This window comes from Rana temporaria, chromosome 3 (genome assembly GCF_905171775.1).
Source record: "Rana temporaria chromosome 3, aRanTem1.1, whole genome shotgun sequence".
NCBI lineage: Eukaryota > Metazoa > Chordata > Amphibia > Anura > Ranidae > Rana > Rana temporaria.
In genome coordinates, this window is record NC_053491.1 from 42,144,184 (window position 1) to 42,156,535 (window position 12,352).

Consider the following 12,352-nt stretch of genomic DNA (forward strand, 5'->3'; position numbering starts at 1 on the left):
AACAATGATATTTACTGCTTTTTATAAAGAAATACAATTGATTTTATGCAGTATTGAGTTTAGCCTTTTGGCCCGGCCCTCCAAAATATTTTTAGTTTCTCATGTGGCCCCATCGAAAAAATAATTGCCCACCCCTGCTCTGGACCGATAAGTAAAAATGTGAAATATTTGGAATATTTGGCTGTAGCAGAAGGCTGTTTGTTTGCAAAATGGCTGGAGAGCGGTACAATAATGAGTGACTGCAAGCAACTGTGAAGCATGGTGGAGGTCCCTTGCAAGTTTAGGGCTGCATTTCTGCAAATGAAATTGGAGAATTGGTCAGGATCAATGGAGTCCTCAATGTTAAGAAATACAGACAGATACTTGACCACCATGCCATACAATCAGGGAGGAGTGTGAAAGGCCGCATTTTTTTCCTGCAGCAAAACAACGGGCCCCCAAAATGCAGCCAATGTCATTAAGAACTATATTTAGTGTAAAGAAGAACCAGAAGTCCTGGAAATTATGGTTTGGTTCCCACAGAGCTCTGATCTCAAAACATCATGTAGTCTTTCTGGGATTACATGAAGAGACAGAAGGATTTGAGGCAGCCGACCTCCACAGAAGATCTGAGGTTAGTTCTCCAAGATATTTACAACAACCTACCTGCCAAGTTCCTTCAAAAACTGTGCAAGTGTACGCAAAAAAATTGATACTGGTTTGAAGGCAACGGGTGGTCACATCATATCTTGATTTTTTGGGGATTTCTCTTCTGTTCATTTACTTTCCATTTTGTTTATTGTTAAAAATAAACTATTCACACGTTTGTTTCTGAAAGCAATCTTAATTTACATCATTTTTCACCCCTGTTTAAAACATTTGCATGGTGCTGTTGTATATGTTAAACCATTGTTGTGTTAGGATCTCTATAAACATCATATACTATAGTCAGAGTTGTTACACTGGGTGTCTGTGCCAGTACATGTCAAGCAGAATTTGGAAGCAAATGATATCGAAGTGACCAGCTGATAAAAAAAAAATAAAAAAAAATCATCTTGGAGATTATTATGGCAGGTAAGTGTACAATTTCTGAAAAGATTTAAAGAGGTTGTTTAGCCAATATAATAAAAACCTCCCATCCCCTCTGTAACATATCAATATGTGTCCCAGTCCCTGTGTTGTATAAAAAAGCTGCCAATCTGTACCCCAGATCCAGTGGGCGAGGCCGATCACTCCCTCTGACATCAGCCGGTGAGGAGAGAGGAGAGAGTGTCAAGGATATAGCTTTTTATATAACACAGGCACAGGGACACATATTTGCCAGATACAAGTCCAAAGGAGATCGAAGATTTGCAGTCCAGGGACCTCGCCTGTGGAATGCACTACCAACCACCATCCGACTGGAGTCAGACCACTTGGCCTTCAGGAGAAAGATTAAAACCCATCTCTTCTGAGGTCAAGGGGTTCCTTACCCATGAAATGGATACAGCGCCCAGAGGCGATTCAGTTCGCATGTGTTGCGCTTTACAAGTCTCTCTCTCTCTCTCTCTCTCATATTGTCATGTTACAGAGGAGATAGGAGGTTTTTCATGGTAGTTTTGATAGCAGCAGAAGGGGAGGGGGGTGGGCACTGACACGAGCAGACAGGCAGGGAGGAGGGGGAGAGGAGGACAGAGAAGGACAGAGCAGGGCTGCGGATGATGGAGGCACGTAAACTGACCACTGTGTCAGGGTTCCCCCCTGTAAACTGTGGGGGGAGGGTATAGCCGGGCAGGATCAGCCAGGTTTTTTTGATGATGAGGTGATATGGGGGGCAAAAGCTCTTTATGTTTGGGAAACCAGTGATTACTGTAGACATCAGACTCTAAGAAAAACAAACCTTTTAAAAAAGACACACAGCTCTCGCTCATGCAAAGGAGCCAAGTATGTGCTTATGGACAATTAAAGCGTGTATATACTTAAATAATTACATAGACATTCCTAAAGTGTTGCTTAAACTTCTGAAGAGCTTGTTGGGGCTCATTTACACTTGCTTCAGCTTCAACACACATTACCGGCTAGTTTACACTTGCTTCAAAACATGGCTTTGAACAAGCTTTGTTAAAGCTCTCTGAACGCCAGTAAGGCGGTACACACGGTTGGTCCAAACCGATGAGAATGGACCGAAGTTCAGTTTCATCGTTCCAAACCAACCGTCTGTTGTCCTTCGGACCAAAATTTTAAAACTTGCTTTAAAATCGAACCGATGGACCACTGACCGATCGGTCCAAACCGATGGTTAGTACACAAAAGCATCGGTTCTAAACCCGTGCATGCTCAGAATGAAGTCGACGCATGCTTGGAAGCATTGAACTTAATTTTTCTCCGCACGTCGTGTGTTTTACGTCACCGCGTTCTGACCCGATCGGATTTTGAACTGATGGTGTGTACACACATCAGACCATCAGGCCACTTCAGCGGTGGACCGATGAAAACTGTCCGTCGGACCATTCTCGTCGGTTTGGACCGACCGTGTGTACGTGGCCTCAAAGCTCCTGCCACTAAATAAAATGGTTAGCTTACAGTCCTGTTTACACCTTGCTTTTGCTTTGCCTTGGCTTTGCTTCAAAATTTATACCCCTTGTCATTTTAGTTGTGCTTCTATAGCAGGGATAAGCAATTAGCGGACCTCCAGCTGTTGCCAAACTACAAGTCCCATCATGCCTCTGCCTCTGGGTGTCATGCTTGATGCTGTCAGAGACTCGCTATGCCTCATGGGACTTGTAGTTTGGCAACATCTGGAGGTCCGCTAATTGCTTATCCCTGTTCTATAGCCTCATATACATGATCGAACTTCCATCTGACTTTTCCCTGGATTTTTGTCCGAAGGGCATTGGCTGTGAACTTGTTCTGCATACAGACGGCAGGACTTTTTCAGCCAACTTTCACCAAATCACGTGTTTTTTCAGCTCTTTACCGCCACCCTGTGGGCAACTTCTGCTATTGTTGTCTGATCTTTAGCATTGGTTCTGAGCATGCGTGTTTGTACTTTGGACTTTAGTCCGATGGACTTCTGTACACACGATAGGATTACCCTACGTAGGACATTTGTTGCCGGAAAGTTTGTCTGTTCTCACAGCGAACATTTGGACGATGAAAAAGCAAAAAAGTTTGTCCGATGGAGCGTACACAAGGTCAGATTGTCCGCTAAAACAGGTCAGTTGGACATTTGTTGTCAAAAAGTCTGATCGTGTATATGGGCCTTAAGCGTCTTCAAAGCCCCCATAGAAGTCTATGGCAAAGCTTGCTTGAAGCCCTACTGAAGCCCCATAAAGCCTCATCAAAGCCCCACGAAGCCTCATTGAAGCACCAAGCAAAAGCAATGTGTAAACAGGACAGTAAGCTAACCATTTTATTTAATGATGGGAGCTTTGACTGGCATTCAGAGTGCTTTAATAAAGTGTATCCAAAGCCATGTTTTGAAGCAAGTGTAAACAAGCCCTTAGATAACTATATGCCTAATTTATCAGCTACTAATAGGGTTTCTGTGTACCCTGGCTTATCAGAAGAGAATAAAAGGAATTAGATGCAAACATTCCTAACTACTTGATAAGCCCCATACGCACGGTAGGACTTTTTGACAACAAACTTCAAATTGAGCAAGTTTTCAAAAAAATCCTACCGTGTGTACGCTCCATCCGACCAACTTTTTCGGTTTTCATCGGACAAATGTTCGCTCTGCAAACAGACAAACTTTTCGGCAACAAAAGTCCTACGGTGCAAAGTCCTATCGTGTGTACATAAATCCATCAGACTTTTGTCCAAAGTACAAATACGCATGCCCAGAACCAATGTTAAAATCAACCAACAATAGCAGACGTTGACCAAAGGGTGGCGGTAAAGAGCAGAAAATGTGATGTTGGGAAAGTTTTGGGAAAGTTTGCAGAAAAGTCAGAGTGTGTGTATGCTATGGGTGTGCCCGGCCAACTCCCTTCGGACAAAAATCCACGGAAAAGTGTGTTTGAAGTCCGACCGTGTGTACGAGGCTTTAGTCTCACTTAAATGTACAAAATCTTACTCAGAGCTTTTTACAAGCAAGAACATTCTACCAGAAGTCACCATTTTGTTACAGTGTGCATCTTGTTCTGAATTTAGCCATTTTAGCGAGCGTACTACCACAGTATAACATGCTTTAAGTAAGGGGACATGATCTTTTTTTTAGGGTAACAAACACTTTAATGAACACATTTGTTTTCATTCATTTCTTCACTGGGTGGCTTAGGTCTGTCAAACATGGTATGTATGTCATCGCTTGGGTTCCCCGTAACAACGATCCAATGGTTTTCGTTTTCTTCAGCCTTGTGACCATTCAAGTATGTATGGGCAGTGACTTCACATTCCTTGCCAAACAAAGTCCTGAAACATTGAGAAGAGACCATTGTAAATAAAGAATTACCCCAACTCATTTTCTAATAGTGACCATTGCATGTTGCCTTGACCATTCAAAAGCATTACAATGACCGTGTATTTCTTTTGAACTAAAAGTAAATTGGGAAGTAGGCTACCTGCCCATTGGGGGCACTTTAGTTGATACCCTACCCAAGATGAACAGATCAAAGGGTCCTTTGGGCAAGCACATGCTTTTAAAGAGAATATGTCATAAAAGATATATGGTGGACTCTATTGTTTCCCCCCCAAGTCACTGAACTAAAACAAATATGCAGATCTGAAAAGTAAAAAAAAAAAAAAAAAGTCATCAGTATTTATCTGTACACTTGTTCTAAGCCAATAAATTCAAGCTTCAATGCGAAATGATCAACTAGCGTTCACACAATCGGAGGTCAGAAATGGTAGCCTCTATTTCTCTCTGTAACAGGTTTCCTTTATCTTACTTAAAGTGGTTGTAAAGGTTTATTCTTATTTATTTTTTAAATAACAAACATGTCATACTTACCTCCACTGTGCAGTTTGTTTTGCATAAAGTGACCCCGATCCTGTTGTTCTGGGGTCCCATGGCTCCTCCCCACAATAGCTAACCACCTCTGGGAAGCTCTATCCCAAGGGGGTTACCTTGCGGGCACGCTCCCATGTCATACACTCGGCGTCCATGGAGTGTATGACTCGGCCCCGCCCCCCGGTGGCCGCATCATTGGATTTGGTTGACAGCAGTGGGAGCCAATGGCTGCGCTGCTATCAATCTATCAATCAACGCCGAGACTTCCTGGAGAAGAGGACGCCAGGGGACGCGCAGAGGAGGTGAACGGGCTGAGGCAAGTAAAAGGGGGGGCTGGCGGGCCCGTGACAGCGAGGTGTTTCTTCACATGAATGTATAGGATGCATTAAGGTGAAAAAACACGAACCTTTACAACCCCTTTAACCCCACCACCCCCACTCACCACTTCATTCAAAAAGGTTTACATTTATTCTGAAAGAGTTTTTGTCATGCCACACTAAATTCAGTCTTCTTTAACCACTTAAGCCCCGGACCAAAATGCAGGTAAAGGACCAGGCCCCTTTTTGCGATTCGGCACTGCGTCGCTTTAACTGACAATTGCGCGGTCGTGCGACGTGGCTCCCAAACAAAATTAGCGTCCTTTTTTCCCACAAATAGAGCTTTCTTTTGGTGGTATTTGATCACTTCTGCGGTTTTATTTTTTGCGCTATAAACAAAAATAGAGCGACAATTTTGAAAAAAATGCAATATTTTTTACTTTTTGCTGTAATAAATATCCCCCAAAAATATATTAAAAAAAAAACTTTCCTCAGTTTAGGCCGATACGTATTCTTCTACCTATTTTTGGTAAAAAAAAATCGCAATAAGCATTTATCGGTTGGTTTGCGCAAAATTTATAGCATTTACAAAATAGGGGATCGTTTTATTGCATTTTTATAAAAAAAATATTTTTACTACTAATGTTGGCGATTTTTTTTCGTGACTGCGACATTATGGTGGACACTTCGGACAATTTTGACACATTTTTGGGATCATTGTCATTTTCACAGCAAAAAATGCATTTAAAATGCATTGTTTATTGTGGAAATGACAGTTGCAGTTTGGGAGTTAACCACAGGGGGCGCTGAAGGGGTTATGTTTCACCTAGTGTGTGTTTACAACTGTAGGGGGGTGTGGCTGTAGGAGTGACGTCATCGATTGTGTCTCCCTATAAAGGGGATGACACGATCGATGCAGCCGCCATCGCGGAACACCCCAGCGGCGATCGGGTCCGCGGGTCCCGCGGTCCCATCCTGGAGCTTCGGACCAGGTCGTGGGCTCGCGCCCGCGACCCACGGCTGGGTAGATGTACAGGACGTGCCGGTACGTCCATCTGCCCAGCCGTGCCATTCTGCCGACGTATATCTACAGGCGGCTGGTTAAAAAAAGCCACTTCTAATGTTCAGATATGGGGAAAAAAAATCACCACATCTTTAATCTGGAGCTTCCAGAACTAAAATGCCTTAATCACAATAACCTCACACTAGCAGTCTTAAGGCCTGGGTCAATAGGATTTGGGCTTGTGTTGATGGCATCAGTCTGAGATCATTGAGAATTCATTGACGTGCATTTGACCTGCAGTTTACCCTCTACTTAGAGTGGGTAACAACAAAAATATCCAGAAAAAAAATCATTTAAAAAAAGTTATAAATTGATTTGGATTTTAATGAGTGAAATAAGTATTTGACCCCTTGGCACGTTTCTTGTAGTTGGTCACCAGGTTTGCACACATCTCCAAGGGGATTTTTTCCCACTCCTCTTTGCAGATCCTCTCCAAGTCATTAAAGGAGTTGTAAAGGATTTTTTTTTTTTAAATAACAAACATGTTATACTTACCTCCACTGTACAGTTCGTTTTGCACACAGTGGCCCCCGATCCTGGTCTTCTGGGGTCCCTTGGCGGCTGTCGCGGCTCCTCCTCACAGTAACTTAGTTACTTGGCGGCTCCTCCCCACAGTAACTTAGTTACTTGGCGGCTCCTCCCCACAGTAACGAGCTCGCATGGCATGTAGCTGTTGTAGGCGCGCTCCCGTGATACAGTGGCGGCCATAGCCGCCGCTGTATCACTCAACCCCGCCCCCCGGCACGCCGCGTCATTGGATGTGATTGACAGCAGCGTCAGCCAATGGCTGCGCTGCTTTCAATCCATCCACTGCAGCCAATCAACGGCCGGGCTACAACTCGAGGAGGATGATGGAGGCGAGCACGGGACTTTCGAAGGGTCAGGTAAGTAAAACGAGGGCTCGGGGGGGGGGGATGGGGGACATCATCTGATGTTTTTACACCTTAATGCATAGAATGCATTAAGGTGAAAAAAAATGTACCTTTACAACCCCTTTAAAGTTTTGAGGCTGACGTTTGGTAACTCAAACCTTCAGCTTCCTCAAATTTTCTATGGAGATTGGCTAGGCCACTCCAGGACCATAATGTGCTTTTTCTTGAGCCACTCCTTTGTTGCTTTGGCTGTGTATTTTGCGTCATTGTCATGCTGGAATACCCAGCCACAACCTATTTTCAATGCCCTGGCTGGGGGAATGGGGTTCTCACCCAAGATTTGACGGTACATGGCACTGTCTATTGTCCCTTTAATGCAGTGAAGTTGTCCTGTCCCCTTAACAGAAAAACACCCCCAAAGCATAATGTTTCCACTTCCATTTTGACGGTGGGGATGGTGTTCTTGGGGTCATAGGCAGCATTCCTCCTCCTCCAAACATGGCGTGTTGAGTTGATGCCAAAAAGCTTGATTTTGGTCTCATCTGACCACAACACTTTCACTCAGTTCTACTCTGAATCATTGAAATGTTCATTAGAAAATGTACACAGGGCCGGATTCCAGACAAGGCCACCGAGGCCAGGCCTCGGTGGCCGCAGTGGGTGCAGGGGCAGCAACGGCTCAGTGGGCCAGTTACAGTGGCCACCTAATCTGCATCGGAGGTCTGCGGCGATCTACCAGTCAATCGCCGACAGATGGCGCCTGACGGGTAGATCGAGATTTAGCTAGCATGCAGAGTAGTGCAGGAAGCGTGTGTAATAAGTTCTCTCTCATGTCATTCTGCTCCCCGGCGGCCCCTCCTCTCTTCTCATCTATCCCCATTTGCTTGTGACATCATCTGGGATGGACGAGAAGAGAGAAGAGGCTGCCGGAGAGCAGCGTGACATGAGAGAGAACTTATTACACATGCTTCCTGCGCTACTCTGCATGCTGGATGGTAAACAATGTGCCTCATAATGTGCAATGTGCCCTGATGTGCCATGTGCCCTAAAGTGCCCTGTGCCCTGTGTCCTGATGTGCCCTGTGCCCCATGTCCTGATGTGCTATGTGCCCTGATGTGCTATTTGCACAGTGCCCTAAAGTGCCCCGTGCCCTGATGTGCTATGTGCCCTGATGTGCCCTGTGCCCTGATGTGCTATGTGCCCTGATGTGATCTGATGTGATCTGATGTTCCCGTGCCCTGATGTGCTATGATACCTGATGTGCCCTGTGCCCTGTGTCTTGATGTGCTATATGCCCCGTGCCCCATGCCCTGATTTGCCCTGTGCCCCGTGCCCCGAAGTGCCCTGTGCCCCGATGTGCTGTGCCTCAATGTGGTGTGCCCTGATGTGCTGTGATGGGACCTGATGTGCTGTGCCCTGTACCCTGATGTGATGTGCCCTGTACATGTTGTGCCCTGATGTGCCCCGTGCCCTGATGTGCTGGGCTCTGTACCCTGATGTGCTGTGCCCTGAACCCTGATGTGCTGAGCTCTGTACTTTGCCCTGATGTGCACTGTACCCTGATGTGTTGTGCCCTGGGCCGGTCTGGATGAAGGCCCCCTATGTGGTAATGTGTGTGTGTGTGGGGGGCAGCATTGAAGGACCCGATCTTGGGGCGTCAAAGGGAGTAAATCCGGGCCTGCCTGCACATGTGCTTCCTTGAGTAGGGGGACACCAAGCTGAGCATGTGTAGAGTGACTCCAAAGGCTCTGTTCTATCAGTAGATTGATTGGGGACAGTGGAAGAAGAGGAGGATCAGAGAAGAAAGGATGAAACAGACATTTTACACAGAGGATTAACCCCTTAGGTTCCACAGTGAGTATAACAAGCATTCTTTACTGCATATACAGACTGATTTTACTGTTGCGGGTTTAGTAACAATTTAACAGAAGAAGATGAACTCAAAGTTTGTATTTAAATAGTAAAGCAGAATGGAACCTACACATTGATCAACTGAGGGTACAGGAATTATATAAATAAAGCAACTAGGAAGGTGAATAATTTAAAATGATTGAATTGGTGCCAAAGTTCATAGGTAATATGATAGCCAGTAATTCATTATAATAGTCCAGATTGAATAGTCCCTGAATTACTATTTTAGGAGCATCACTAGCAGGGTAAGGATGGATGTAAGAGGTGTTTATTTTTTTATATGAAAGTACAAAAACTTTGAAAAATATTGGATGTTGTGTCCATCTAGATGCAGAGTATGGGCCAAAACCACATAGATCGGCGTAATTCTAAGCGGGCGTAGCGTATCGTAGTTACGCTACTCCACCGCAACTTGGAGAGGCAAGTTCTGTATTCACAAAGCACTTGTATGTAAAGTTACGGCGGCGTAGCGTTAATGTGCCGGCGTAAGCACGCCTAAATCAAATGAGGAACAGGGGGGCATGTTTTATCCAAACTAAGCATGACCCGACGTAAATGACGCTTTTTTCGAACGGCGCATGCGCACGCATGCTCAGTATCACGTCGAATTTTCAAATTAAATTACGCCCGCTCATTGCCTAGACGACGTGAACATAACTTACGCAAAGCCCTATTTGTGAACGTTTTACGCAAACGACGTAAACGACGGAAAATTCGACGCTGTCCCGACGTCCATACTTAACATTGCATACGCCTCATGAGGCAGGGGTAACATTATGCCGAAAAAAGCCTTACGTAAACGACGTAAAAAAATGTGCCGGGCGGACGTACGTTCTAAGAATCGGCGTATCTAGCTAATTTGCATACTCTACGCGGAAATCAATGGAAGTGCCACCTAGCGGCCAGCGTAAATATGCACCTAAGATCCGTTTGCCGTACTAAGACGTACGTCAGTCGGATCTAGGCCACATTCAGGCGTATCTTGTTTTGTGGATACAAAACAAAGATACGCCGGCGCATCCTAGAAGTTACGCGGCGTATCAATAGATACGCCGACGTAACTTCTTTGTGGATCTGGGCCTATGTTTTTGATTCAATGATGATAATATTATTATCTGAAACAAAAAAGTGATATACTGCTGTTCACAGTCTAATTATTAAAAAAGCTGTATAGCTATTCATCTTGTGAAACTGGCATGTATTTTTGTTCTGTGTATACGGGACAAAATCAAATGTTCTAGGGCTATTCGCTCTTCAGGTTGAATGCTTCTCATTCATTTAAAATAAGTTTTTCAGGAAACTGCTACGTTTTAGCCACTAGATGGTGTAGAAGATCATAGGAAATAAAGGTTTATTTCCTATGATCATCGGTGCCATTTATTGTCCATAATGTGGTATGTCCATGTGGTATGTGCCAATGAAAGACATTCAACCTGTGGACAAAATAGCATAAAAATGCCTATTATTCCCCATTCTCACAGAAGGAATGTACATGTCAGTTTTATGAGACAAATAGCTATGCACATTTTTGTTTTATAAATAGACCCCTTGGTGAATGGATGAGTTACTAATACTTCTGGTTTTAAATAAAATGGAGTAAAATAAGTAACAAGGCTTTTCCAATGAAAAAAGTAATAACCATTTTATATCATTATATCTTAGCCTTAAGCTGGCCATAAATGGATTTAAATTTGGCCAGTTCAGCAGAAACCCTCTGAAATTTGATCTATATGTGGCTGCCCCTGTTTGACAGAAGTTGATTGTTAAGCCTTCGTACACACGATCCGTTGATTTTTGTACGAAGAGCGTTGGCCGTGAACCTGTTCTGCATACAGACGGCAGAACTTTTTCATCCAACATTCACGAAACGACGTGATTTTTCAGCTCTTCAGCGCCACCCTTTGGGCAACTTCTGCTAATGTTGTCTGATGGCTAGCCAAAGGCGGCTCTAAGATTTGTGAGGCCTTAGGCAAAACTTGGACATGAGGCCCCACTCACGCCCATAATGGGAAAAAGTATTACATTTTTAGTGCAGAGTCCTTGCATGAGGAGATTGGTCCCACACATCCGCAGGCAGTGTCATCATTCTTCCCGATGCTGGCCTCTCCCCTTCCTCCGCCAGGCAAATTAGACAGCCATGAGTCCCTTGTGAGCGCGAGGCCTCAGGCGACCGCCTAATATGCCTAATTCAAGAGCCACCTCTGTGGTTAGCATTGGTTCGGAGCATGCGTGGTTGTACTTTGGATCTTAGTCGGATAATCTGACGGAACACATTTGTTGTCAGAAAATTTGAGAGGATGCACAGCCAACATTTGTTGTCGGAAATTCCGACAACAATTGTCCGATGGAGCATACAGACGATCGGATTATCCGACCGACAAAACATGACCGTCGGACAATTGTTGTCAAAATATCTGGAGAGGGTAAAATCAGGCACACTTCTGCATAGAAACAAACCAATCAGCTTCCAGGTATTATTGTCAAACTTAAAGGGGAGGTTCACCCTAAAAACGACTTTCTAGTATTACATTGGCCCCCCACATTACAATACAATTATGCCTATTATGTTTTTTTTTATGCTGTACATACCTTGGTACAGCTAATTCACCCATGGCTTCCGGGTTGCGAGTCCCGCGGGAGTGGGCGTTCCTAACTTGCTGGTGATTGACGTGATGACCAAAAACTAGCTCCCCCCGTCACGTAAGCTGCGTCACGATTGGCGAAAGGAGCCGAACGGCGAGTCTGCGCTATACTGCGCTTGCGCACAGCCGTTCGGTTCCTTTCGGCAATCGTGATGCAGCTTACGCGACGGGGGGAGCTTGTTTTTGGTCATCACGTCAATCACCAGCAAGTTAGGAACGCCCACTCCCGCGGGACTCGAAACCCGGAAGCCACGGGTGAATTAGCTGTACCAAGGTATGTACAGCATAAAAAAAAACATAATAGGCATAATTGTATTGTAATGTGGGGGGCCATTGTAATACTAGAAAGTAGTTTTTAGGGTGAACCTCCCCTTTAATTGAACAAGCTGAGATTGGAAGCTGATTGGCTACCATGCACAGCTGCACCAGAATCTGAGTGCTCCAGTTTTAGTAATGGCCCGTACACACGATCCGAATATCATACGACAGATCGTACGACTTTTTTCGCTTAATAGTCAGAAGTAGAAATTGAATAGGTTACTAAAGTCACGAAAATTCTCGTACGACAGAAAAAAAAATCAGAAGTGATGTCATGTGTTGTAATGTATTTTCGGACGACAACTATACTGACTAAA

At 44.6% G+C, this 12,352-nt stretch overlaps 1 protein-coding gene across 2 annotated transcripts in view; it reads right to left on the reverse strand.

Annotated features, from left to right (window-relative positions):
* Positions 1 to 4,170: 4,170 nt before the first annotated feature.
* Positions 4,171 to 12,352, reverse strand: part of CFAP161 (cilia and flagella associated protein 161) — a 33,546-nt gene continuing 25,364 nt past the window's right edge. For both annotated transcript variants that reach the window (XM_040342455.1, XM_040342454.1), the window contains exon 7: positions 4,171 to 4,374. In XM_040342455.1, coding sequence (XP_040198389.1) covers positions 4,194 to 4,374 — 181 coding nt within the window. In that variant the 3' untranslated portion in view covers positions 4,171 to 4,193. The remainder of the gene's footprint in view (positions 4,375 to 12,352) is intronic.